The sequence below is a fragment of the Mus musculus genome, chromosome 7, assembly GCF_000001635.26.
Source record: "Mus musculus strain C57BL/6J chromosome 7, GRCm38.p6 C57BL/6J".
Classification (NCBI taxonomy): Eukaryota; Metazoa; Chordata; class Mammalia; order Rodentia; family Muridae; genus Mus; species Mus musculus.
In genome coordinates this window covers 55892406-55905283 of record NC_000073.6, presented here as the reverse complement: position 1 = coordinate 55905283, position 12878 = coordinate 55892406, and the positions used below count along the sequence as shown (strand labels likewise).

The following is a 12878-nucleotide window of genomic DNA, read 5'->3' as shown; positions in this document are numbered from 1 at the left end:
AGGGGAACGCTTATGAGGGAGGCCTGACCCCTACACAACTAAGAAAGGCTGAGAACGGAAGAAATCGTCTTCCCAGGGAAGAACACAAAAATTGGCTATCCAGTACCAAACGGTTAGCCCTGAAAAATACAAAATTTATTATATATTTAAAGAGAGAGAAAGAGAGAGTAAAGAAAAAGGAAATGAACTTGAATTTGAAAGAGCAAGTATTTGGGAGGCTTTGGAAAGAGGACTTGGAAGAGGGAATTGATGTAAGTATATTATAATCTGCGGTAGTTTGAATGATGATAGCCCCAGGTTCACAAGATTAAATACTTGGTCCCCAGTTGGTGGAAGTGTTTGAGAAGGACTGTGCATAGCTTTGTTAGAAGAAGTGTATCATTGGGGGAAAGGCTCTGAGGTGAGGTTTCTAAAGACCTATGTCATTTCCAGAGTTTTACCTCTGCCTAGTGGCTGTGCCATCAGATGTGGGCTCTCAGCTACTACTCCAGTATCATGCAAAACTGCCACATTCCCTGCCCTGATGGTCATAAAATCTAACCCTCTGAAAGCATAAGCCCTAAATAAATGTTTTCTTCTCTATGCAGCAATAGAAAAGCCTTTAAGAAAAAAAAAAAAAAAAAAAAGACTAGCTTGGGCAACCCTGAGATCTCAGAGAGAAGTGGTTATGGAAGGAAAACCACAAAACACCTTAATACTTTGTTATGACATTCACATGCAACAATACCTGTCAGAATCTGGCTAGCTCTAAGGCAAACCAATCATTTCCAAGCCCCACTTCAGCAGAGTCCCTCAGCTCACCTGCACGTGCCTTTGCTTCAACAGCGTCTCATAGCGGTTAGATGGGGGGAGGTGGATCGTGGCTCCCTGATTTTTGCATTCTGACCGTAACCTTTTGTCAAGAAGCAAACTGGTGCAGAAGAAAGGCAGGACATTTGTCATACACTGTTCATTTTAACAGAAATCTCAAACCAAATTATCCAAGATTCTGCATGGGAATCACAAACGAGACACTTACCTTCCTGCCATAACCTTGTAATATGCAAATATCTGGTCTGCTAGTTTATAAACAAATTGGTCAAAACACAGATTCACCTGGCAAAAAGCAAACCCATGTTAGATCTCAACTCCTGAAACCAGGATCAAATCACAACTCAAAAACAAATGTTTCTGCTTTTCCTTGCTTATTTTGCTGTTGTTTTAAGCAAGCTTTGATTCATTATATGTCACAAGTGAACATTGAACTCAAGGTCCACTAGACTCAGCTTTTTGGATCCTTGGATTACAGGCATTAATTATGTGCCACTATTCCTAGCTTCAAACTCCTGCTTCAACACAAGGTGGGGCTCTCGTTTTGGTTTTTCAAGGCTCGATTTCTCTGTGTAACCCTGGCAGTCTTTTTTTTTTTTTTTTTTGGTTTTTCGAGACAGGGTTTCTCTGTGTAGCCCTGGCTGTCCTGGAACTCACTCTGTAGACCAGGCTGGCCTCGAACTCAGAAATCCGCCTGCCTCTGCCTCCTGAGTGCTGGGATAAAAGGCGTGCGCCACCTCACCCGGCCCTGGCAGTCTTGAAACTTGCTCTGTAGACCAGGCTGGCCTTGAACTCAAGAGATCCGCTTCCTTCTGCCTCTCATGTGCTGAGATTAAAGGCATGTACACCACTACCTGGCTTGAGGTCCTTATTAGAAAAGAAAGTAGAGATGATCTTACTGTCCAACAGAGCATATAAAGTGTGCTGTGACCAGGGATGACCACCATGCCAGCATAGAAAATTAGATGGGAACACCACTGAGAAAAGGCCAGGCACGGTAGGAAGCACATTTCTGTCACAGCACCTATGTAGCTGAAGAGGATGAGTTCAAAGTTGAAGATATGCTACGTACTATGTTCAAAGTACATGATCTACTTGAGAAAATGATCCTTGTGAAATCCAGCGCAACCTGCCCTGAATATGCCAATAAACTGATTATATACTGAAGATGGCGGCTGTGGCAGGCAGGAAGGTTGCTCTTTCCTCGGTTGTTCAGAATATGAGTGCTACTCCCAGGGGTATTTCTACTTTGGCAGTTTTCAGGCCTACTGCTTCTAGAAGAACCTGCTTGACAGACACACAGTGGTCTGCCTCTGCCCAGGCAGAGTTTGCCTTTAGCATCAGTTGCTCATTCCATGCCCCAGCTGTTCAAAGAGCTGAGTCTTGAAGACTGTAATCGGAAATACTTGCTGTCTGTTTTCCAGCCTTTGGATCTCACATTTGTTTCCTATGGATATCCTTGCTGTCAGTGATAAAGCCAATGACTTTCATGACTGTTAAGTAGTTTCAGTTTCAGATTTCCATCTTGCCCAAAGAAGAATGGTGGATCACTACACAAAGGAAGAATGGTGGTTTGGGCCACACGAATATGCTGTTGTCAATTTAACTAAGCAAATAGCCTGAGATTGCAGGGCACTGCTGAAGGTGCTGGCATTGCATTCAGAGGCCTCTTCATTATTGACCTTAATAGTGTCACCAAGCACCTGAGTGTCAATGACCTTTTGGTAGGAGCCACCTGGAGGAAACCCTCAGTTGGTTAAGGCATTCCAGTTTGTGGAAACCCATGGAGAAGTCGGCCCCAACAGGGATACCAGAATCCCCTATGATCCAGCCACCCAACAGCTTCCAAAGACTACTTTGAGAAGGTCCATCTTTAGGTCATCCCATGTCTGGTGTTCAGTGGAAGCTTCTCATGCCAGGAAAGAGCCACACCGGGAGTCCTTTCAGTGCCCCGAGGGTTATTTAGGGATGGTGAAACTACATCACACCTATGTCTGTAAGTACCACTCCATGGGCTTTTGTTTTGTAAAGCAGGCTCAGGCTCTCTAGGTAGCAAGCGGTTTCCATTGCTGTCCTGACTAATAGAGCCCTCTTCATGGCTAACCAGTTCCCACAGAATGCTCGGTGCCCTATTTCTTAGAATGAGTCTTCAGAGGATAAGCATTTTTCTCCTAGCAAGTTCCTACCTTGAACTTCGGTCTACAATGAAGTAGTACTTAAGCTCCATCACAGAACCTGACCAAGGTCCTGAAATTTCCTCTTAAATTTCTGTGATCAAACCGAATTGCCCCATTTTCTCTTTCTTCCTTTCTTTCCTTCTCTTCTCCTTTTCCTTTCTTTCTTTCTTTCTTTCTTTCTTTCTTTCTTTCTTTCTTTCTTTCTTTCCTTCTCTCTTTCTTTCTTTCTTTCTTTCTTTCTTTCTTTCCTTCTCTCTTTCTTTCTTTCTTTCTTTCTTTCTTTCTTTCTTTCTTTCTCTTTCCTTCTCTTCTCTTCCGTTTTCGTTTTCTTTTCTTTTCTTTTCTTCTCTCTTTTTTTTTTCAGAGCTGAGGACTGAACCCAGGGCCTTGCACTTGCTAGGCAAGCTCTCTACCACTGAGCTAAATCCCCAGCCCCACCCCATTATTTTTCTTTTTGTACTCATTCATTCATTGTATTCATTAACTCAGTGTCCTTGTGTGTTCTGAGGTATTTAAGAGGTATAATCAATCATGAAAGACTTTGTCTAATCCAGTGGTTGCATCTTTAGAACACCATAATTGAAAAAATAAACATCAAAATATTTGCATTTTAACATAAAAAAGAAACCAACAAAACTGACTATATGAGAGAGAAAGAGAGAGAAAGAAGAGAAGGAGGGAGAGGAGGAGGAGAAAAAAGAAGAAGAGGAGGAGGACAAAGGAGGAGAAGGGGGAGGGAGAGAAAGAAGAAGAGGATAAAGAGGAGGAGGAGGAGGAAGAGGAGGAAGAGGAGGAGGAGGAAGAGGAGGAGGAAGAACAACCAAGCAAATGGTAACACATGCTTTTAATGCCAGAAAGAAAGGGAGGCAGAGGCAGAGAGATCTTTGAGTTCAAGGTCAGCCTGATCTACATAGGGAGAACCAGGACAGCCAGGACTACAGAGAGAAACAGTGTCTCAAACAACAAAATACACCCGCCCAATGGGAAAAGAAAGTGTGCACCAAGAAGTTCAGCAAAGGACTGTTTTACTACCTCTAAGTTTGAAAAACCCAATGTCATTTTCTTAAAAAGAAGGGTTGGCTTAGTGAATCGAGCACCCACCTAACAGAAACAGAAAGTGATGCAGAACCGCTTACTGTTCGGTGGAAAAGTACATTCTACCATTGTCCAATGTATAAAGAAAAGCAGTCAGAAGGACTTACACCATAAAGTGTATTTTACCAAAAAGTATACGTCACCATTTAAACTACTGTGCAGTTTTTAAAAGTTTAATTATTTGAATCCTCAGAAAAATAAGTTAAAATGTAAAAGGTATGTGATGGTTTGTATATTCTTGGACCAGGGAGTGGCACCATTTGGAGGTGTGGCCTTGTTGGAATAGGTGTGACCTGGTTGGAATAGGTGTGTCAGTGTGGATGAGGGCTTAATACTCTCACCCTAGGTGCCTGGAAGTCAGTCTTCCACTAGCAGCTTTGGATGAAGATGTAGAACTGTCAGTTCTGCCTGCACCATGACAGCCTGGATACTGCCATGCTCCCACCTTGATGATAATGGACTGAACCTCTGAACCTGTAAGCCAGCCCCAATTAAATGTTGTTTTTTATAAGACTTGCCTTGGTCATGGTATCTGTTCACAGCAGTAAAACCCTAACTAAGACAAGGTATTTAATAAAAGGAGCTAAAGCTGGTCCCTTACCTCTGCCTCAATCTCATCATAGAGAAACTGCTTGTTGAACTTGGTGAGCGCATAGTGGGCACTGTCGTTGTACAGGTCCAAGGAGTAGAGGACGTACCTGCAGAGGGGGAGATCAGTCACTTCCCAGCCAGTGAAGCCAAGGACTTGTGGCCCTCACAGCTGCCTACTCTGGAGAAATTTAGCTGTCAAATGAAGAAAACCACTTAACTGTCATATGAAAAAAAACCAATTCCTTACTTCCCATGGTAAATGGTGTTCCTGTACAAAGATGAATGACATAGGTTTACAACATACCACCAGAATAAAGAACACCAGGTGCCTGCTCCTGTATGAAGGACACACAAAAGCTACCCAGACAAAGGCGTCCATGACTTTACCTTCTCCATGTTGTGGTTTAAAGTGTTTTATCAATATCAGTAGTAAGAGTTTTGCTTTGTGTTTTTGTTTTTGTTTTTTTTCTATTTTAATTCTGAATGAATGTGTGAAGGTACATGCATGTGTGCCAAGGCCTCAGAGGGAGGACACTCACTCCATCATTGATGCCTCCTTGGTCTCTAGGATGTGGTCAGTCAGAATCCAGGGCATAGACATCTCAATGGGGAACTGGATCCTCCTGCCCATGGTCAGCTCCAGGAAGAACTCTCGGAACCACAGCTGGGAAAGGTCACAGCACTGCTGCAGTGTTTCTTGAAGGGTTCAAACGACAATAGGTTATCGTTCATGAGCAGGAAGAGATTCAATACAGAGGAAACAAGAGGTGTTGCACACGGGATGTGACTCCTCTATGCTTAGCTCCCAGCCATGCAGCATGGATGCAAGCAGGAAGGGGTCACTGGACACTTCACATGAGGGACAAGACGAACACGGGTATGCTATAAGTATAGGTCAGGACCCTACACCTTCTGAGCAGCTAGTGTCACCCTGCCATCAGAGATCTTAGGAGCCCTTCTTGGCAGGAACAGGGGCGACAACTTTTTGAAAAGGAGATGTGGAAATAGGACCACAGGTTTAACATCCCTAATCGGAAAACCAGAAAGAAATCTCAGATGCTCCCAAATCTCAAAATGCTGAGGTGCGACGTGACGTCCTAAGTGGAACATCACACAGCCCGTCTCACGTGATGTCCTAAGTGGAACATTACATAGCCTGTCTCACGTGCTGAGCTGAGCTCCAAATGCACACACACAGAGTATGGTATGGTAATGCAGTGTCCCAGTGACAGGGTCACAACTCTGAGGAAGTGTGCAACAGTGTGCTTGGATGCGGACACAGGTGGAGACGAGTGTAGCGGCACGAGGCAGCAACTGCACTTGACAGAAATGAGGGTATGCAACATGACTGCTCAATCCTCACACTATGCGCACGAGGTGAACCAATATCAGTGTGTTTAGACTTGGATCCCATCCCCCAAATTTGTCATTATATATAGTTAGCTACCTGCTGCCCGCCCCCTAGACTCATGATCTGAAGCATTTCTGGTCCCATACATTTCAGATGAGGGATATTCAACCCGTCCTTCCCTTTATGTAGGGCAAACACCAGTCCTAGGATTATGTGCACATTCAGGAATGGTTTAACCAATACAAAACTAAAAATGGAATTAAACTATCAGGATTTACTGTATGTTCTCAGAGCTAACAACAACAGTGTTATTATTTACTTCACGGCCTGCAACACCGCAAGGCCTGACCTCCTGCTCTAAGCAGAAGACATGAACAGCTGGATGAGGCCACAGGCAGACACAGAGGGTAGAAAGCACCCACCAGTGCCAGGTCAAAGTGGCTGGTGTCACCAAAATGGTGGCTAGTGTGTCTCAGGGCACTTTTGCTACCTGGGCGGTGGGGAACAGCGGGGCCGTGTCTTCTACGCATCAATGCCTGGACTTTGATCCAGGTAAGAGGTTCCATTTCCCTGTTTTGTGACCCTGATTTTGTGTTCACATGACAGGGCCAACCAAAACCCTACTGTCCCTGTCCTGTTAAGGGCCATGTCCTACAGAGACCATGGCAGAGGCCAAGGATGGCAAGGGACTGGGGGGGGAGGGCATCTCCAGGATGTCTGGCCACCACCACAAAGGTTAGGACGTGGCACCATGTGGGTGCGTGAAGAGATGGGTAGGAGAATGGTGAGGTAAGCAGAAGCGTCCCGGGTGGTGTTAGCAGGGTTAGAGCATGCCAGGCCGGATATTCTGCTCAGCACTGTCTCTTACCACTGAAATTTATCAAGTGAGTGTAGAAGAATGATTCTCGATGAAATTTTTCTATGTCCAATATGGTGGGCCCCTCAAGGCTACTTCTCAAGGTTTTCTTGGAACCACTTTTGTCTGCAATGAGGGACTCTAGCATAGTTCTCACCATGTAAAGCTGTATTATCCAAGGAGATATTTGTAGGGGAAAAAAATATAAATGGTACATTAGTCACATCAAATGGGAAAATCTATAGAAGAAGAACTGCTCCACTACACCCTGACTAAGTCCCACGCCCACAATCAGCCTGACACAGACAGGCTGTCCAGAGGGCCTGGGGATCCACATAGCCAAGACGCTGCCTCTTAGGATGAGCTATGTGTAGAGGAGCAGCTCGCCTCCGTGCCATAAGCATCAACAAGAAAAACAAACGATGTCTTACCACCAAAGGTTAAAAGAGGTGGATAGGTGTACGACTGCCTCAGAAACGCGTTTACCACATGCAAGAGCCTTTCCATGCCCAGAGACTTGAGCTGCCTCAGCAGCTCGGCAGAGCTCAAGGACTCAGCCATAGTGCGCACCAGGTAGAGCTAGACATAGACAGACAGGGAAGGAGAAGCGGGAGAGAGCCGTTAGTCACATGATGCACAGGTCTGAGTCGGGGGGACACAGGGACAGGCAAATGGAATGGAAGAGCGGAGGGCAGTGATATGCCTCACACAGACCCCAAGAATGGCCAAAAGCCTTCCTCCTGATCTTCAGAGGGTTCCATAGAGACCCAGCCATGGGCTTTGCTAGTACCTTTCTACAGGAGGGATAGAGAGTATGAGGCCTCTGAGAGAGACGTGTAAGGAAGACAGGTTCCCAAAGCGGAGGAGCATATAAACCAAGTGTGAGTCAGTGGGAAGCACCCCGAGGAAGGCCGACACACGTCGGAAGAGAAAGCAGAAATGGTGGCTTCAGACCACGACGTAGGAAAGCAACAGTTCATTTTTTAGGAGCGCTCGATTTATAGATCCGACGTGAAAATTACAGTCATACATTTAAACATTGAAAGGGAAACACAGACGTGCCGGCACATGCCTGCAGGGCTAGGAGGCTAAAACAGAGGACCGCTGAGGCCGAAGCTAACCCTGAGCTATGTACAGTGAGTACCAGGCCAGCCAAGGCTGTAAGACCCTGCCTTTAAAAATACAAAAGGGGTGCTGAGCATGGAGGAGCATGCTATAATCCCAGCACTCAAGAGGCGGAGGCAGAGGTCATAGGATCAGAAACTGGAGGCTAGCCTAGGTTATATCAGACCCTGTCTCCAAAAAGCAAAAAGGAAACAGCATAGATAGGAAAAATGTAGGCATATATTTCATAGACAGAGGTAGAATTGTTGTCAAATGACTTCTGCAGTTAAATGAACCAACCGGATACTCACAGGACAGTCTCAGGTAAGGTTTCAAATTGAGTTGGGCAGGGTACAGGAGAAGAGAAGAAAAGCCTCAGGCAGAACGGGAGTGCCTGGCAGATCCAGCAACCACCATTTCAGCCCTGCCTCATCTGCCCCCCACCCCGCCCTTAGCCCAGTTCTAGGATAAAGATGACGAGAACCTGCGTGCTGGAGGGTCCCACAGCACGGCGTGGCACCTTGATGTCAAAGCCACTCTTAGGGTCCTTCTCTCCCCGCAGAGCTGGGTCGTTAAAGGGCTCATGCCCAGTCTCCCAGTCACACACAGTCTTCCTGATGGCCTGTAGGACACTGAACAACCCCATAAAGTCATCAGACACGGATGGCTACAATCACAGCATCTCCTCACCGAACAGGCAACGCACAGCAAAAATCCTTCAGGCTGAGACAAGCTAAGGGTGTAGTTCGTATGAAAGTTACAAAAGCAGAGGGCATCCTTTAGTGCTACTATTATCCCCAAAAGTGTTATCTCAGCTGTAGTTTGCACCAATTAGTCAGGAAGCAAGGTTTAACTTCATGAGAAGGTCAGGTGGCCAAGCGAGGGCAGAGAGAATAGAACTCTCGAAAGCCCACCCAGTCAGCAGAGCTCCCCCTGGCTGTGGCCCATCATTTTGTATGAGGAATGGGAAGCCATCACACAACTCAGGGGGACTGGACACGTGCCTTGGCTCACTAGAAATATAACCCCACTGCTAACAGGCGCTATTAAAGGAGCACCACCCAAGGACTTGAGACATCTCATGGGGACTCTGGAACCTCTTGGGGAACATGGTAAATAACATGCAAAGTACAGTATGCATTCTATAGACTCTGCCTAGTGGAACAGGTCTGCTTTTCATCACGGGCAAGGACTTCTATATCCAATATGCCTCCAACGAAAAGTGAAAGGCTGCGACGAGGAGGGTTTCAGATTTCATATCTGTTTGAGGCTATGAATATTTGAATATAAGTAAATTTTTTCAGGGGACAAGACACAAGTCTAAAAAGGATAGTTTATATATATATATCCAGATGGATTAAATAATTTTGCATATAAAATTATCTAATATAGGATGCAATTGTCTACTATGGCATTATACTGTCATTACAGAGTTTTGGGTTTATAAGATCCAGTAGTAAAGTATGTTTAGTATGTACAAGGATCCATGCTCATCCTTAACACCACACAACACATGTAAATGTACATACATGTAAGAGCTCTCTCTCTCCCTCTCTCTCTCTCTCTCAGACTTTTGGAGAATTACAATGTACACACAGTATGGAATTTTACTTATGCTACAAGCCAATATTATCTTAGGTAATAAGCATACCAAGTATAAAGCAAAACCAGCACTCTAAATTCCTGAATTCTGGTAGGTTTCATTTACACATGTTTCTTTGAAAGTCAACTTATATAAAAAGCTCACATTTAAAACTCTCAAGATCTCTTAAGTTTTACCATATCTAGGTCGTTTTTGCCAGACTTGTAGGAGAATCTAAAAGAAACCTGCCAAAGATGATATATTTGGTGGTGGGGGGGGGGGGGAGAAGAATGTGGGGCCTCGTATCCCTGACTACCTGGTGACTGGAATCGTCTCTTGTTCCTGGATTGCCAAACTCCTTGATTTCAGTCGTAAACTAGCTACTGTTGTTCAGGATATTAACTAACTCACTACATTCTATGTAGCTATAATCATCAAAAAAAATATAACTAGGAGTTAAATATAAATGTACTGAGCCTACTTATGAAAATATGACACTCCATCTGTCTGAATCTAGGCTCCATCCACTGCTTTGGGGCTGTGAGGGGGTGGGGGGCTTGGAAGGCTGACCTCTGGATTACGTTCTTTTTCTTCTTGATGGCCTGTCGCAGTGGTTCCCTGAGGGTCACCTGGGAGAAGTCCTGAAGCGCAGCGTAAACCGTGTGTCTGATGGCGTGATTGAACACACTCTCCATCCTGCCCATCAGCACCTGCAGGCCTTTGATCATGGCAATCACCTGTAAGGACACAGCTTTCAGTGGCTGGACAGGGACAGGGGACAGTCCTTCATTGCCTGGGTCTCTTTCTCACGCACAGACCTTTCCCTGATTTCCCTCCTTTCCACTACAAAGCTACCTTGTCCCATTGCCACCTTCCCCAGAGCAGAGGACCGGGTGTGCTCTGTGCCTGCCAGCAACTGAACTCATCTCTTCTCACCGTGAGTACACCTGACTCAAGGACACCCTGGCCACCATGCCCATCCGTGATGGACTTCAAATGCAGAGGAAACATTCAAAACGCAAATATGGAAGGAATCAGAAAAGGAAAAGGAGTTGCAAGAGTTTGCATATTAAATTCCACTTGTTAAACAACAATGGGACATTGACTTAAAACGTGGAAAAAATACTAGAAAAAAATGAAGTCAACTGTTTGTTTTTAAAACAGAAGAAACTTTTACTTTTTAAAAAAAGTGCATGAGATAGAGGCTAGAGACATGGCTCAGCAGTTAAGAGCACTGGATGCTTTTCCAGAGGACCTGGGTTCAATTCCCAACCTTCATATAGTGACTCACAACCATCTATAACTCCAATTCCAAGTCCAGTGACCACTTCTTGCCTCCATGGGCAACACCCGTATACATAAAATAAGTAAAATAAACTAAAGAGCACATGGGAACTATACCTGCATAAAAATGAAGGCATTATGTATTTGGACTCAAAGAAGCAAAAGAAGGCTGAAAGGTGAAGCCAAGCTCTGAATATGAACATTAGAAATGCAAAGCTTAAAGGTAATAGTGATGCAATCATTATCATGAATTTACAAAAAGAATAGCAAAGTGTACCACTAAAAGTATATGGGAAGGAATATGGAACTATGTGTGTGTGTTTATATCTTTACAACACAGAAAAAAATGAATAAAACAACAGAGAAGTCCAATGAGTGATCAACAAAGACAAAAGTTGCTTCGTAAACAATAAATACTGACCAGCAGGACTGGCCAAGGAAAAAGACGTAAGATATAGATGATCAGATTCAGAATAAAAAGGTAGACATTACTGTAGGTAATAATAATTATTATTATTACTGTAGGTAATAATTAATAATAATTGATGATGATGATGACGATGATAAGTCTTCAAAAGAGGAAGCTCTGCCCAGTGGTCACTAAGCTAATGCGCTACCTCATTAACTCATAAGCAACAATCCTAAGCCAATCACTAGGTAACTCAGTCTAGGAATAACTAGAAAGAGAACACAGAATAACCAACATGAGGTGGTGAAAGAAATGTAAGCGCAGCTTAACAATAATACCTAGAAAGGGAACTAAAGAACTCTTACAATTCAATAATCAATTTTAAAAATAGGTGAAGATTTTGAACTTCTCCAAAGACATCACAGGTAAGTGCCAGCGACGAATTAGTAGACTAATTATGACTAGGAAACAACCAAGCCTGCCTGTCGTATGGCTCTCCTCCCATGGGGCAGAGACCAAATCCCAACCCATCGGCTGTCTTCCCACTTCTGAGAGACTACTCTCCACTCACAAGCTCTCACTGAGGGGCTGGCTACCTGCGTTGGACAGGCTGCCAACACATACCTAAGAAGCTAGCAGCCACTCTTCTCTCTGACAGACGCAGGGGCTGCCCACCATACAAGCAATGGCATCACATGACAGTCTGCCCGTGCTTTCCCTTTGCCTTTGGAAGGCAGCACTGTCAGCGGCAGGGAGAACAGGAAGCAGAGCTTTCTCACCTCCACCAGGGCAAACTTCTCCTCAGTGGTGTAGTTGTAGCGTGTGGCTCGCTCGTACTCCTCAGCGTTGTCGGGGCAGTCCTTGTTGGAGTACTTGTCTGTTGGATGTACAAGTTTCCAGGAATACTAATGCAGTCAGAGAGAGAGAGAGAGAGGGAGAGGGAGAGAGATTAATTCTATGCTGAAAACAAAATACTTGATTTTGGACAGACAATAATAGCACGGCTGAGTCCACCAAGAAGTGAACCTTTAAAACCTGTACTGCTTTCTGAATCAATCTCAATCCCAACCTCTCTCTCTTTGTTTCTCTCTCTCTCTCTCCCTCCCTCCCTCCCTCCCGCTCGCCCCTCCCCACCCCCCACCTCAAAAAAATAGCAAACACTCAGTCATATAAACCAAGCTTAAGAACTAACCCAGGTAAAATATCCAAATTACTGTATGCTGAACAAGTAAAACTTTACAACTTGTTTGCATTTAAAACAAAAATTTGCCTTTTAATTTACCATGTAGTCGGGCATGGTGGCGCACGCCTTTAATCCCAGCACTGGGGAGGCAGAGGCAGGTGGATTTCTGAGTTTGAGGCCAGCCTGGTCTACAGAGTGAGTTCCAGGACAGCCAGGGCTACACAGGGAAACCTTGTCTCGAAAAACCAAAAAAAAAAAAAAAAAAAAAAAAAAAAAAAAAAAACCACCACAACAACAACAACAAAAAACCCAGCCAAAAAAAAAAAAAAAAAAAAAACACAAAAAACACAAAACACACACACACTTTTTAAAAGGGAAAAACGTATGCAATTTATAGTTGAATGTTTATATGTTACCGAAAACATTTTATTAAACC

At 44.4% G+C, this 12878-nt stretch overlaps 1 protein-coding gene and 1 pseudogene across 6 annotated transcripts in view; one reads left to right on the top strand and one right to left on the bottom strand.

The window, feature by feature from the left end:
* Cyfip1 (cytoplasmic FMR1 interacting protein 1) overlaps positions 1-12878 on the bottom strand; it is a 90612-nt gene that overhangs the window by 27350 nt on the left and 50384 nt on the right. For 3 of the 6 annotated variants that reach the window (NM_001164661.1, NM_011370.3, XM_006540729.2), the window contains 8 exons: positions 12039-12164; positions 10137-10303; positions 8469-8616; positions 6893-7046; positions 5213-5369; positions 4684-4780; positions 1019-1095; positions 802-910 (listed from right to left, as the gene is read on the bottom strand). In NM_001164661.1, the coding sequence (NP_001158133.1) occupies positions 802-910; positions 1019-1095; positions 4684-4780; positions 5213-5369; positions 6893-7046; positions 8469-8616; positions 10137-10303; positions 12039-12164 (1035 nt within the window). Of the gene's footprint in view, positions 1-801; positions 911-1018; positions 1096-4683; positions 4781-5212; positions 5370-6892; positions 7047-7311; positions 8439-8468; positions 8617-10136; positions 10304-12038; positions 12165-12878 lie in introns of those variants that run through there. The other 3 variants (XR_001785497.2, NM_001164662.1, XM_017322067.2) reach the window with 3 other exon arrangements.
* On the top strand, positions 1979-2681 carry Gm17907 (predicted gene, 17907; annotated as a pseudogene).